The sequence below is a fragment of the Chrysemys picta genome, chromosome 1 (assembly GCF_011386835.1).
Source record: "Chrysemys picta bellii isolate R12L10 chromosome 1, ASM1138683v2, whole genome shotgun sequence".
NCBI classification, from domain to species: domain Eukaryota; kingdom Metazoa; phylum Chordata; order Testudines; family Emydidae; genus Chrysemys; species Chrysemys picta.
The window spans coordinates 102,440,443-102,452,736 of NC_088791.1; the positions used below are offsets into that span (position 1 = coordinate 102,440,443).

At 38.3% G+C, this 12,294-nt stretch overlaps 1 protein-coding gene across 16 annotated transcripts in view; it reads right to left on the reverse strand.

The window, feature by feature from the left end:
• MYBPC1 (myosin binding protein C1) overlaps positions 1-12,294 on the reverse strand; it is a 113,857-nt gene that overhangs the window by 55,221 nt on the left and 46,342 nt on the right. For 13 of the 16 annotated variants that reach the window (XM_065565383.1, XM_065565377.1, XM_065565353.1 and 10 more), the window contains 5 exons: positions 11,285-11,389; positions 10,478-10,626; positions 9,945-10,062; positions 8,229-8,280; positions 5,452-5,508 (listed from right to left, as the gene is read on the reverse strand). In XM_065565383.1, coding sequence (XP_065421455.1) covers positions 5,452-5,508; positions 8,229-8,280; positions 9,945-10,062; positions 10,478-10,626; positions 11,285-11,389 — 481 coding nt within the window. The remainder of the gene's footprint in view (positions 1-5,451; positions 5,509-8,228; positions 8,281-9,944; positions 10,063-10,477; positions 10,627-11,284; positions 11,390-12,294) is intronic. The other 3 variants (XM_065565358.1, XM_065565363.1, XM_065565320.1) reach the window with 1 other exon arrangement.

The window sequence follows — 12,294 nt, forward strand, 5'->3', positions numbered from 1 at the left end:
TTATCAGATTTCATATTAAACAAGCTACAGTATCATATTTATTGTAGTTAGCTTCAAAGTCTATATTTGAGCTAACAGAGTCAGCTGATAAAAAAACTAGTTAACTATTTTGAAACTGGCAAGCATTAAATGCAGGGATAATGGGGCAGTCTGGATAAGATCATAATTTTGATGAGATCCACTGTTATCTCAGAAAAAGCTACTAGTATAATTTAGGGGCATTGGGGAGAGAGGGCAAAGGGCTTGACCATTCTTTTCCAGAAGCATGTCCTGGCTGAGACCAGGGTTCCCCTGATTAAATCTGACAGGTTCTGGGGGAAATCAGCACTTTTGGCAACAGAGCAAGAACACAAATGTATGGAAAAATAAAAAACTTCAGCCTTTATTGCCTTATGGTATAGAGAAATAATGGGATCTCTGAGAAGTCTGACAGGGTTGGGCCAGTGATTATGGAACAGTACTATACCATTATATAATTCAAAAAGTTTACAAGCTTTTATAGTAGTTCAGTGGTATTTTTAAGAAATAACTAAAGATGATTCAAAATGTTTATGGTGTGTAGTATTACTCGTAAGATAATATAAAGACTGGCATTGCATGATATTTTATGTCTTTAATTTTTGTTTTATTCTTATGATTTATGGAGACTGACTACTTACTGAAAACAGTCGTGTTTCAATGAGATTCCTCCTGCATGAGATCAGGTCAAAACCAGCTTGCAAACATATGTAAAAGCTGACACGCGCTAAGGGGTAGAATTCTCATCTCATTGCGCTGGCCATTAGCTGTGCAACTCCTATCAATGCTAATGAGAGTTACACACACACATCCACATGAACCGAGATGATAATGTGCCCCGTTAAAATCAGGCAGTGGTTGAGAATGAGGATCAGCATGTCCAGATTTTCAAGTAATTAAACAATTATTCCAGACTCTCTATTCACCTTGCATAACTAAGAACAAATGTTGACACTTTGAACAACCACACTTTGTTCTGAAACTATAATATTTGTACCTGTGGATAGTGGGCAAACATTTATTACTTTCCAGACAGATCCATTGTAAATTATCTAGACCACAATCTCATCCAATTTCCGCCCCTCCCCCCGAGATATGTGCATTTTGTTAAAAAAAATATTTTAAAAAAAGTATAAATGTTTGAGTCTCTTTGAGATCTAGTGCCTTTTGGAATTTCATGGCATTATTGACCCATTGCTGTGATAAGACATACCACCTCACACAGTATGTCATTAAGATGGCTTATTGGTTTGACTTCCTGTGAGAGCATCATAAAATAATAATAAAAAAAGAAGCATTCAGACTCTACACATTTAGACTTTTGTTAAAATATATATTTCAGGTACTTATATATTGAATTTCAGCAGCTGAAATGTGGAGGCAAAATACTGGTCTTATTAATATACAATTATTCTATTTAAAAACAGATTGGTTTGGTTTCCCCATTAACCACACAAGAGTTATACTGTGTTTCTATGAATATATATTTTTATCAAATAAAACAATGAATTATTTATGTTAGTGAAGTGATAGTCACAATTTCACATTACCACAAAAACAATGAAACCTCCCCACATGTAATCCATATATTAGTACGAAAAAACCCCCCAAGACAGTCAATCAGAACTATCATGTTACTGTTGTTTCAATGGGATAGTTAAATGAACACACATCAAATTTCAGAGGGGTAGCCGTGTTAGTCTGGATCTGTAAAAAGTGACAAAGAGTCCTCTGGCACCTTATAGACTAACAGAAGTATTGGAGCATAAGCTCATGTGTCTGACGAAGGGGGTATTCACCCACGAAAGCTTATGCTCCAATACTTCTGTTAGTCTATAAGGTGCCACAGGACTCTTTGTCGATTTTTACACATCAAATTGAAGTTCCTAGTTAGGAATGAAGAGAGGATAAAAAATGGAGACCTGGTGGATATGAATCAATTCAAACAATTCTTTCACATCCTGCTTCTACTATATACTGAAAGTTGGTCCCATAGAAGCTCTGCCACTGGTTAAGTTAGAAACTGCTCTTGGTTCTATCAGGTATTTTTATTTTTCTTGTAGGACAAAGTTTAGCTATTTAGATATCTAAGTTATTTATATGGCCCCTGTTATCATACTATCTAAGACCTTCACAATCTTTAATGTATTTAATGGCACATGTTTTTTTCTCAGTCAGAGGTGAGTGCTAGCAGAGATTGAGGGAAAATTCTCCCTTCAATTATGCATGTGTAGGAAATTATGCATCCCGCAGTGTAGGAAAGATAGGAAGTATGGAAAGAGACCACCCTGGCTTAACCAGGAGATCTTCAATTATCTAAAAATCAAAAAAGAGTCCTACAAAAAGTGGAAACTAGGTCAAATTACAAAGGATGAATATAAACAAATAACACAAGCATGCAGGGACAAAATTAGAAAGGCCAAGGCACAAAACGAGATCAAACTAGGTAGAGACATAAAGGGTAACAAGAAAACATTCTACAACTACATTAGATGCAAGAAGACGACCAAAGACAGGGTAGGCCCATTGCTCAATGATGGGGGGAAATAACAGAAAATGTGGAAATGGCAGAGATGCTTAATGACTTCTTTGTTTCGGTTTTCACCAAGAAGGTTAGTAGTGATTGGACATCTAACATAGTGAATGCCATTTAAAATGAGGTAGGATCAGAGGCTAAAATAGGAAAAGAACAAGTTAAAAATTACTTAGACAAATTAGTGAAATTTATTTCACTAGGAGGGTGGTGAAACACTGGAATGCGTTACCTAGGGAGGTGGTGGAGTCTCCTTCCTTGGAGGTTTTTAAGGCCCGGCTTGACAAAGCCCTGGCTGGGATGATTTAGCTGGGAATTGGTCCTGCTTTGAGCAGGGGGTTGGACTAGATGACCTCTTGAGGTCCCTTCCAACTCTGATATTCTATGATTCTATGATTCTATGATTAGATGTCTTTAAGTCACCAGGGCCTGATGAAATGCATCCTAGAATACTCAAGGAGCTGACTAAGGAGTGCCAATCTATAAAAAGGAAAATAAGGACAACCCAGGGAATTACTGACCAGTCAGCTTAACTTCTGTACCCATAAAAATAATGGCGCAAATAATTAAGCAATCAATCTGCAAACATCTAGAAGATAATAAGGTGATACGTAAAAGTCAGCATGGATCTGTCAAGAACAAATTGTGTCAAACCAACCTGATAGCTTTCTTTGACAGGGTAACAAGCCTTGTGGATAGGGGGGAAGTGGTAGACATGGCATATCTTGTCTTTAGTAAAGCTTTTGATACTGTCTCGCATGACCTTCTCATAAACAAACTAGGGAAATGCAACCTAGATGGAGCTACTATAAAGTGAGTGCATAACTGGTTGGAAAACTGTTCCCAGAGAGTAGCTATCAGTGGTTCACAGTTATGCTGGAAGGGCATAATGAGTGGGGTCCCACAGGGATCAGTTCTGGGTCCGGTTCTGTTCAATATGTTCATCAATGATTTATATAATGGCATAGAGAGTACACTTATAAAGTTTGCAGACGATACCAAGCGGGGGGAGGGGGCGGTGAAAGTGCTTTGGAGGATAGGATTAAAATTCAAAATCATCTGGACAAACTGGAGAAATGGTCTGAGGTAAATAGGATGAAATTCAATAAGGACAAATGCAAAGTACTCCACTTAGGAAGGAACAATCAATTGCATACGTACAAAATGGGAAATTACCGCCTAGGAAGGAGTACTGTGGAAAGGGATCTGGGGTCATAGTGGATGACAAGCTAAATATGAGTCAACAGTGTAACACTGTTGCAAAAAAAGCAAACATCATTCTGGGATGTATTAGCAGGAATGTTGTAAGCACGATATGAGAAGTAATTCCTCTACTTTGTGCTGATTAGGCCTCAACTGGAGGTGTCCAGGTCTGGGCACCATATTTCAGAAAAGATGTGGACAAATTGGAGAAAGTCCACAGAAGAGCAGCAAAAGATGATTAAAGAGATAGAAAACATGACCTAAGAGGGAAGATTGAAAAAAATTGGCTTGTTTAGTCTGGAGAAGAGAAGACTAAGAGAGGACATAACAGTTTTCAAGTACATAAAAGCTTGTTACAAGGAGGAGGGAGGCAAATTGTTCTTTGTAACCTCTGAGGATAGGACAAGAAGCAATGGGCTTAAATTGCAGCAAGGGAGGTTTAGGTTGGACATTAGGAAAAACTTCGTAACTGTCGGAGTGGTTAAGTACTGGAATAAATTGCTTAGGGAGGTTGTGGAATCTCCATCATTGGGGATTTTTAAGAGCAAGTTAGACAAACACCTGTCAGGGATGGTTCAGATAATACTTAGTCTTGTCATGAGTGCTGGGGACTGGACTAGATGACCTCTTGAGGTCCCTTCCAGTCCTATGATTCTATGCTCACCTCTCATTGATATCAATGGAAGTTGCACTATACTATATCCAAGGGCAAAACTGGGTCCAAGGTCTAGAAACCTGGAGAGATGTGACTGTCCTAATAGCAACCACACTTTAAATGGGGTCTTGAGGAGCAGATGCCTAATATTTTTAGCTGCCATCATATGAAGGAAAATCAACTTAACATTGAACACTTGTTGTTCATACACCTAAAGGTTTGGTGTGCATGTACAAAAATTTGATGTTAGGTCCTCTTTGATTATTAGAACGGCAAAGTCATGCTGCATATCATCTAAAAGCTAATTTTTCCTCATTTTTGTAAGAAGCTATCGAGTTTTACTTAGGACCTCACTGTCTCAATAATATACCTGCCTGTTCCTTGAACAACCTGTTTGTTGCTGTTTGGTCAGATGATGAAAGAGCACATAATTCTCAATAAATAATAAGTTTACTGCATTCTCTAGCTTGGGCATGGAGAAGGGAAGAGCAGAAGAGTCAGCGATCATCTAAAAAAATATCCTTCTTCCCTGATTTGCACATCTTGAACCAGAAAACCCCTTGAAAATAATATAAATGCCTACATTTTGAAAGCATTGTATGTAATTTCCAGTCAGGATATTTGCTAAAGTTAATTTAAAGTGTGCCCAAAAGAGCCAGCTTACCCCCTATAGTTTCTTACTTTCACACCAGACTCAATTTTCCAACCTGCTCATCCCTGCAAAGGAAAAAAAACTCATGCAAACACAAAATAAATAGCATGTAGACTAAATACTATTGATTTGTTCCATTAAGATAGTGCATCACAACCTAAAATCTTTGATACACTCAAATCTGAGGTTTCTTTCCTGCCTACTATGTTTACATGATATGATTAGTTGAACTTTTGCATTCCATACTCAAATAATTAAAAGTTAGGAATATCAGAAGAAAGTAAGATCATAAAATTCTTGAGAAATGATTAATGCTAAACCTGACCCTTTCTGCGTATGAACCTAATGATTTCCAATCCACACCTGCTCACTTCATCACTTGGTTCTCACCTACGTTTCAGGAGACCACTAAAGTCAAGTTCTCCTGCATCCTCTTGTCCTTCACCGCTGTTGTTAATAAAAAAAAGATCAAATCTTTGTTTAATACAGAGAGACTTGGACAACACACATTGCAAACACTCTAGATGTTCTGTATATGCAATACTGTCTAGGCACACAAATAATGGTATAAAATCAACACAAACTTGTATTCGTTTCCACGCAAGTTATGGTTCCATAACAAGCAATTGTGAAAAATAAACACAAAGGTTTGTATTGCTTGCTGTTATACTTTTAAGGCAAATTTTTGTAGATTGCATACATTAATTTGCTAAGATTTGTGTTATATTTTAGAACACAAATTCACTTAAGCCAATCAACACAAAGGGCTTTGTTTTTGGGTTTGAGTAATATGTATGTGTAAAAAACAAAGGGCTTGTGCTGATCTCTGTTATAAATATAAAACAAAGATTTGCATTGTTGAGAGTGCTGCATTTAACAATGCATAGCTGTGTCAAATACCAGCTAGCAAAGCATTACACTTAAGTTTAACCTCTGTGTGTCAGCGAAGGGAGAAGTCAGACAGAAAAAAAGAAAAACAATACTTTGTACTCTTTTAAAATGGGATTGTAGCCTTTTTAAAGACGCAGTCCCTTCTAGAAGGTCTTCTTAAGCAAGAACATTTTATTACAATATACAGTACAGAGAAGAAAATGCTCTATTGTTGGGGTGATGACAGTAAACATTAGGGGTGAAATACTGGCACTATTGAAGTCAATGTCAGTTAACTCAATGGCACTTGGATTTCACCTTAGAGTTTGCATACAGTATTCCTTTAAAGTTTTCAGAAGTAATTTTTTCTGTTGGCATTGTGGTTGCTGCTGAGTTATAGTACAGTGTGCAAAAATGCGCCCCTAGGAAAGAATTCACCTTGAAATTAATATCCTTCTGAGCATGAATTTATCTCAATAACTCATCATTCAATAAAAGAAGTTACTACTTAATCACAATTATAAAGGATGTTTGCTTATTTCTTTAAGTTAACAAGTGATACTGGTTTTCTGTCCACAAACTATGTTCCCAATATTTACGTTTCTGTTCTGGTAAGAAAAATGTGTGCAGATTTAGAAAGTGTAAAGACTATATCATACCAGTGGTTTTAATGGCTATTTTATCTCAAATTCCAATAACCTGTGAGAAGATTTAGGATATAATGCGGTATACTAAGACTTCTGGAATGCATATATTTTAATTTTATTATAAAGATGAATTTGACATGCATTTTTCTTTTTATCATAAAATAATCTTGTTGCATTGAAGTCAACTGGAATTTTGCCATTGATTTCAATGAGTGCAGGACTGGGCCCACAGTAACTTTCACATCATAGATGATTACTATCAGGGAGCATATAGTAGGATATTTTAATGAATCACAAAATAAAATTTTAAAAATTCTTGTAAAGAAATAGATAATATTTAATGGCATCTTACAAATAAGATGGAAAATGTATTGGGAAACACACATTAAAAGAGTTTAAAACACAAGTTCTGTCTTATGAAGTAATGATCTTAAGTGTCAATAACTATTTTAAAATGTTTGGATGTTTTCTGTCTCTGATGTTATCTATCCGCCCCCTGCGAAAACACACAACCTTCTTTTGCAATGTGCTGGCTAAATCCCACTTGTGTAATTATTTTCTGCCTATCTAAAGTTCCAGTCTATTTTTAAATGAATGAGAGAAACAAGGTGGGTGAAGTAATACACATTTTTCATTTTCTGCCCTGAACTACTGTGTAGTGTTAGTATATGATGTTTATAGGCTACTATCTTCTATCCCAGAAGACACGGCTTGCAAAAAGACAGCGTCTTTGGAATCTTCACACACTAGTTGCTACATAATTGGTGTGGTTATTTAACTCTGGAGTAGAGCTAGGTGAAATTTTTCAGATGAATAGTTTATTCACCTAAAAATACCGTTCTGGTCAACCTGAAACAATTTGCGAATAGTTTCAGCCAGTAAAAAATGTGGCTAGATTCACAAAATGGCTGAAGGTAGAGAAGTGATGGTGGTACTCTCACCTGGGATGTGGGAAACCCAAGTTCAAAACCCCACTCTACATCTGACAGAGGAGGAAACTGAATCCATGTCTCCCACCTCCCAAGTGAGTACCTGTAAATCACTGGGCTAATTAGTAAAAGGGGCACCTCCTTCATCTGGTTATTATGTGAATGTACCCCTTTGAAATACCCAGAAACAAAACATTTCAGGCATATTTTGTTTGACCCAAAATGGACTTCTTTAATTCACCTATATTTGGGGGAATGTTTTGATTTAGTTTGACCTGGACCAAAAAATTTTTTCTTTTTCTTTTTTTATCTGCCAGTGAACCAAAATCAGTTATTTCCCCAGCTCTACTCTGGAGTTACTTAAAGAAAATGATATATAAGCTTTTATCTCTTAAAAATGGAATTTCATAAATGCAATCCTATAACTTTATTTAGCCTTTGCTGTGCTTACTGTATGATTATCTAACTCCATCAACACTTCCCCTTATAGCAATTACACTCAACTCTCATTTTAAAGTCCATTATACTGTGTATGCAGTTTCTGATATAAGGCTACTTCATCCCACCCACTTTCAATTATCTTACATTCCACTTTTTTCATCCTTATTTATAACACCACCTTTTTATAACACTTGATATACTAGGAGAGATGGTATGAGGTGATTGTATGCTATATGTGTCCATTATTGAGTAACTTCACAGGATCACCACTTGAAGTTACCTTCTTTTGAAAGCAGATCGGATGTCAATAGATGGAGCAGCCTGAGAAGATTCTATGAAAGAAAAAATGTTAAAGAAATATTTTTACCTTCTTTTTGCGGATACAGACTAACACGGCTGCTACTCTGAAACCATTTTTACCTTGGTGCTTTAAACTACTTCAGTTTCATTGCTAAGTGACCACCATGTATATGCCCTTCTGGCATCAAGATCTGCCAAGTGCAAGTCTCATCAGTGCAGAGGTAATCTTTTTTAGTACATTTCTCTAAACTACATTATACATTTCTGCATACAAGATCAAATTGTGTGATTTTTCTCTCACATTCCCTCCTGACCGCACACACCCTGTGTCTCTCTCACTTTTTTTCTCTCACTGACATCTTCCAGTTTTCAAAGTAAATTCACTCCTGCCCAACATCTTACAGGAAAAAAGAAGTCCTGCATAATCATATGGGGGGCCCAAATCATCATCAGTTGTTTTTTGCCACCCAGAATAGACTTTGCCTTTCTCCTGCTGGGTGGTCAGCAAGAAAGATACAAGAGCTTGGTCTGACTGAGAGTGGGAGATTCTGGGGGAAATTCATCCCTGTGTCAAGGGCCAGCACAAGATCTCTGCACCACATAAATCCTATTTGGAGAGTTTATTTGTGATATAACTGATGGATAGATCTTTGTGCTGGGCCTTGGCACAAGGATGAATTTCCCCCTGCATGAATTAGACATATGAATCAGAGCTAAACAGATGAAACAACTCTGTCCTATAGAAAGTTTATAGATGCAGATAGATGAGTTCTTCACCTAGCAGCCTAATGAATACACGCAGATTCCTAGGCCTGTCTCCGTCAATTAGCAATCAGCTGTGGGGCATTCCCTTAACTGCAGCCTTCTTCCCTGGCTGATGACCTTGGTAATTTGGTAGGCTTGTTTTGCTAGGATGAACAAATACTCGACTAGGCTGCTTGGAGTGTTGCTGCCCTCTGGGTATTTGGGAAGTTTGCCTGGATCTGTCTAGCAGCTGAAATTACAGGACCAGGTGAACATTTGCAGGTTTTAAGATTTGAACAGTAGCCTTCATGGGGCAGACAAGATTGTTCGCTCTTGTTTGCTCATTGCTTCCTATCTCTCTTTGGCTCTGCAAATATGCATCTGCTAAAATTTGTTCATGTGAGAAGTCCCATGAGTAAAGTTAAGCATGTGTGTAAATGTTTGCAGGAAGAGGGTCTTTATCATGCATAAGTCGACAAATAATTTGGCCCTGAATCTCCACTGCATTGTGCAGTCGTTTATACCTGGACAAAGTAGATGTAAAATGCTACCACTGACTACATTTTACGCTCTCTCTGCACAGGTGGGGATTCCGAACCATTCCAGATCAGAATCTCTCTTGGATATAACTGCATACATAATCTCTCTCATGTGGTATCTCTTGACAGATTTATGACTGGCATTCAATTTTTTTGTTCAGCAGAGGCCTGATCTACAATCAATAGAAGTCTTTCTATTGACCTCCGTGGGCTCTGGCTCAAACCCATGCTTGCCAGCCACCCCCTTCTACCATATATTTTATTCCAAAAATAAATCACAGTTGCTCAGGAGGCATTGTGTTCAAAAAATTAACATTAAAACTTCCTTCACTGTGGCCTTGAGTATACAGTTATATCATATTTGTTGTAAAAAGAGAAAAAAAATCTATAAATGGACAAAAGGGGAATCTTACCGTGGACTTCAAGATCGAAAGAGCAGCTATCGAACTTATCCTTATATGATACTTCGCACCGGTAGTTCCCGCCATAGTTTTCCTTAGCTTTAATGATTTGCATCTCAAATGTATAAACCTGAAATTCAAATGCGAAGTATAATCATTTTAGTTTAGGATACATTTGTAGAAAGAGGAAGTTAAAAGCTATAGCCAAGATGGAGAGTTTACTCTCTCCGCCTGTGTCAGGAGTGATGCAGAGCTGTGCTGCCCAGGAGGAACTCTGGAAAGGAACAGTGACTCAGAGACCCCCTTTCAAAGTTATTACTCAGAGGAGCTCCTGTTTTATGCCAGGGGACATGATGTATCAGATCCTTACCAGACACAACATCCTAGGGAAATGTATGGTGCAGCCAGAAATTGAACCTAGTTCTCCTGAGTCTCTATCTAATGCCTGAACCACAATGCCCTCCATCCTTAGATGAATGACTGATTAAGAATGGTTTTTAAGGCTTCAAGTTTTGTCTCTTTAAAAAAGAAAAATAGAAGTGTACCTTGCTATGACGCTCAAATGTCTCCTTCAGCTGAAGGTGTTTGCCTGCTTTACTGGCTAGGTCCATCCATTTACCTTTGAACCACTTTACAGTTGGCTTTCGAAGAAGATCTTTGGCTTCTACTTTGGCTATAAATGTAATATTTTCTCCTTTAAAAAAAGAAAAAAATTATAATTCAGTCATTGCTGAAAATGTGGTTGCCTGTCACATTTGTACAAGTTTCTTTTATAGAAAGATCTGAGTCTGAGCCCAGGTTTACAATGCAGTGTAGCTATACCGTTAGAAAGAGACTTGACAGGGAGGTTGTGTGGCAACCCCAAATGGCTGCCTGAAAGACCAGTATTGATGGGCTTCAGAGAGGGACATGTCTAGTTCCTATTTCTCCAGTCCCTAGTTTTGTTTATGCTCTACAGATCCCCACAAAATCCTTTCTTCTAGTTAGAGACTGAGAAAGTGTAAGAGCATATGAACAACAATCTCTGCAACTCTCCCACTGTGTCAGCTGTTGTACAGCTAAGAGTAGTACAGGTGATCACCTATCCTCTCCAAGTGACCACAACTTCCAGCTTTCACCTTGACTAAATTATTAGATCTAAATTTGGTCCTGGTATTAACCAATTGAATATTCTCTTCACAGACCGGCCAAATTTGTTCTTCAAAGAGGAGTGTGCAGTTCCCACTGAAGTTAATGGGAGTTGCATGTGCCTGAATGCATGAATTTAAACATTCATATGTGAAATGCACCTCTTGTCAGACTTTATCTGTATCATAAAACCCCCAATATTTAATTTGTTTCTAGCCACTTACCAACATTCACTGAACCACCCTGTGGTTTTTCAATAAATAAAGTGGATCTCTGGGAATTGTCATGCTTCTCTGGTTCTTCTGGAGTTCCATCTCCAAGAGACCATACTAATATGCAGAGAGAGGGAGAAATATCATTTGTCTGAGCATGGTTCACTCCCACCAAAGTACACTTACCTGAGTTTATTAATCTCTCTAACCCTTTAGGCATCCTCAGTGGTATGTAAGTCTTCCGTTCCCTTACTCCCAGTGACACCCACTGTCAGGGTCGGGGCTGTCATATGCTCTACAGTTCCTATAGAAATATCATCTATGTGATGATGGAAAATGGAACTACTCGGGAAAGGAATTTGGGCAGATGAACGGTATAAGTGTCTTTTGTAACTTGGACTGCAATAATGTTCAGCCACGAGCGCTTTATAGGTATAGTCCACGAAAGTGCTTTGTAGAAACAGACACCACAGATCAAAGGTCCAAAGGCACAGCCAGTCTTAGGCACAAGCAGGATAAGTGTGACCACTTGGTGCATGATTTTTGTGGATCTCTCTCAATCCTGCACTCGCTCAGCAACTCATGCAAACTAATCTTTCCCCTTTGCCAGTGAGATAATGATGGGAAGAGGCTCACTGTTCAATCCCAATCTCTCCCTTCCGTGATAGAACCAGTGAGGCAGCAACTTGTAAACTGATTTCCAACCCCACCACCACTGTCACCAGTCTCCGCCTACATGTACCCTCCTGAGAGTTTGGGTCCAGCAAATCCCCAGACCAGCCCTGTGCATAGATTGATGTTTATAGGTGACTAACTAGCCAGACACAAATGATTAAGTCACACACTCAGGTACAGATCCTTCTCCTGTTGAAGTCAAGCGGAGTTCTGAGCCAAAAGTGGGTGGCAATGCTGAGAAAGGATGTATGTACTGAGTCTCCAGAATATCTCCCTCTCTGACAACTCCTTCAGAGCTCTGGCAGGAATCAAAGTTGACTTCCAGTGGAAAACCCCATGGAGAATAA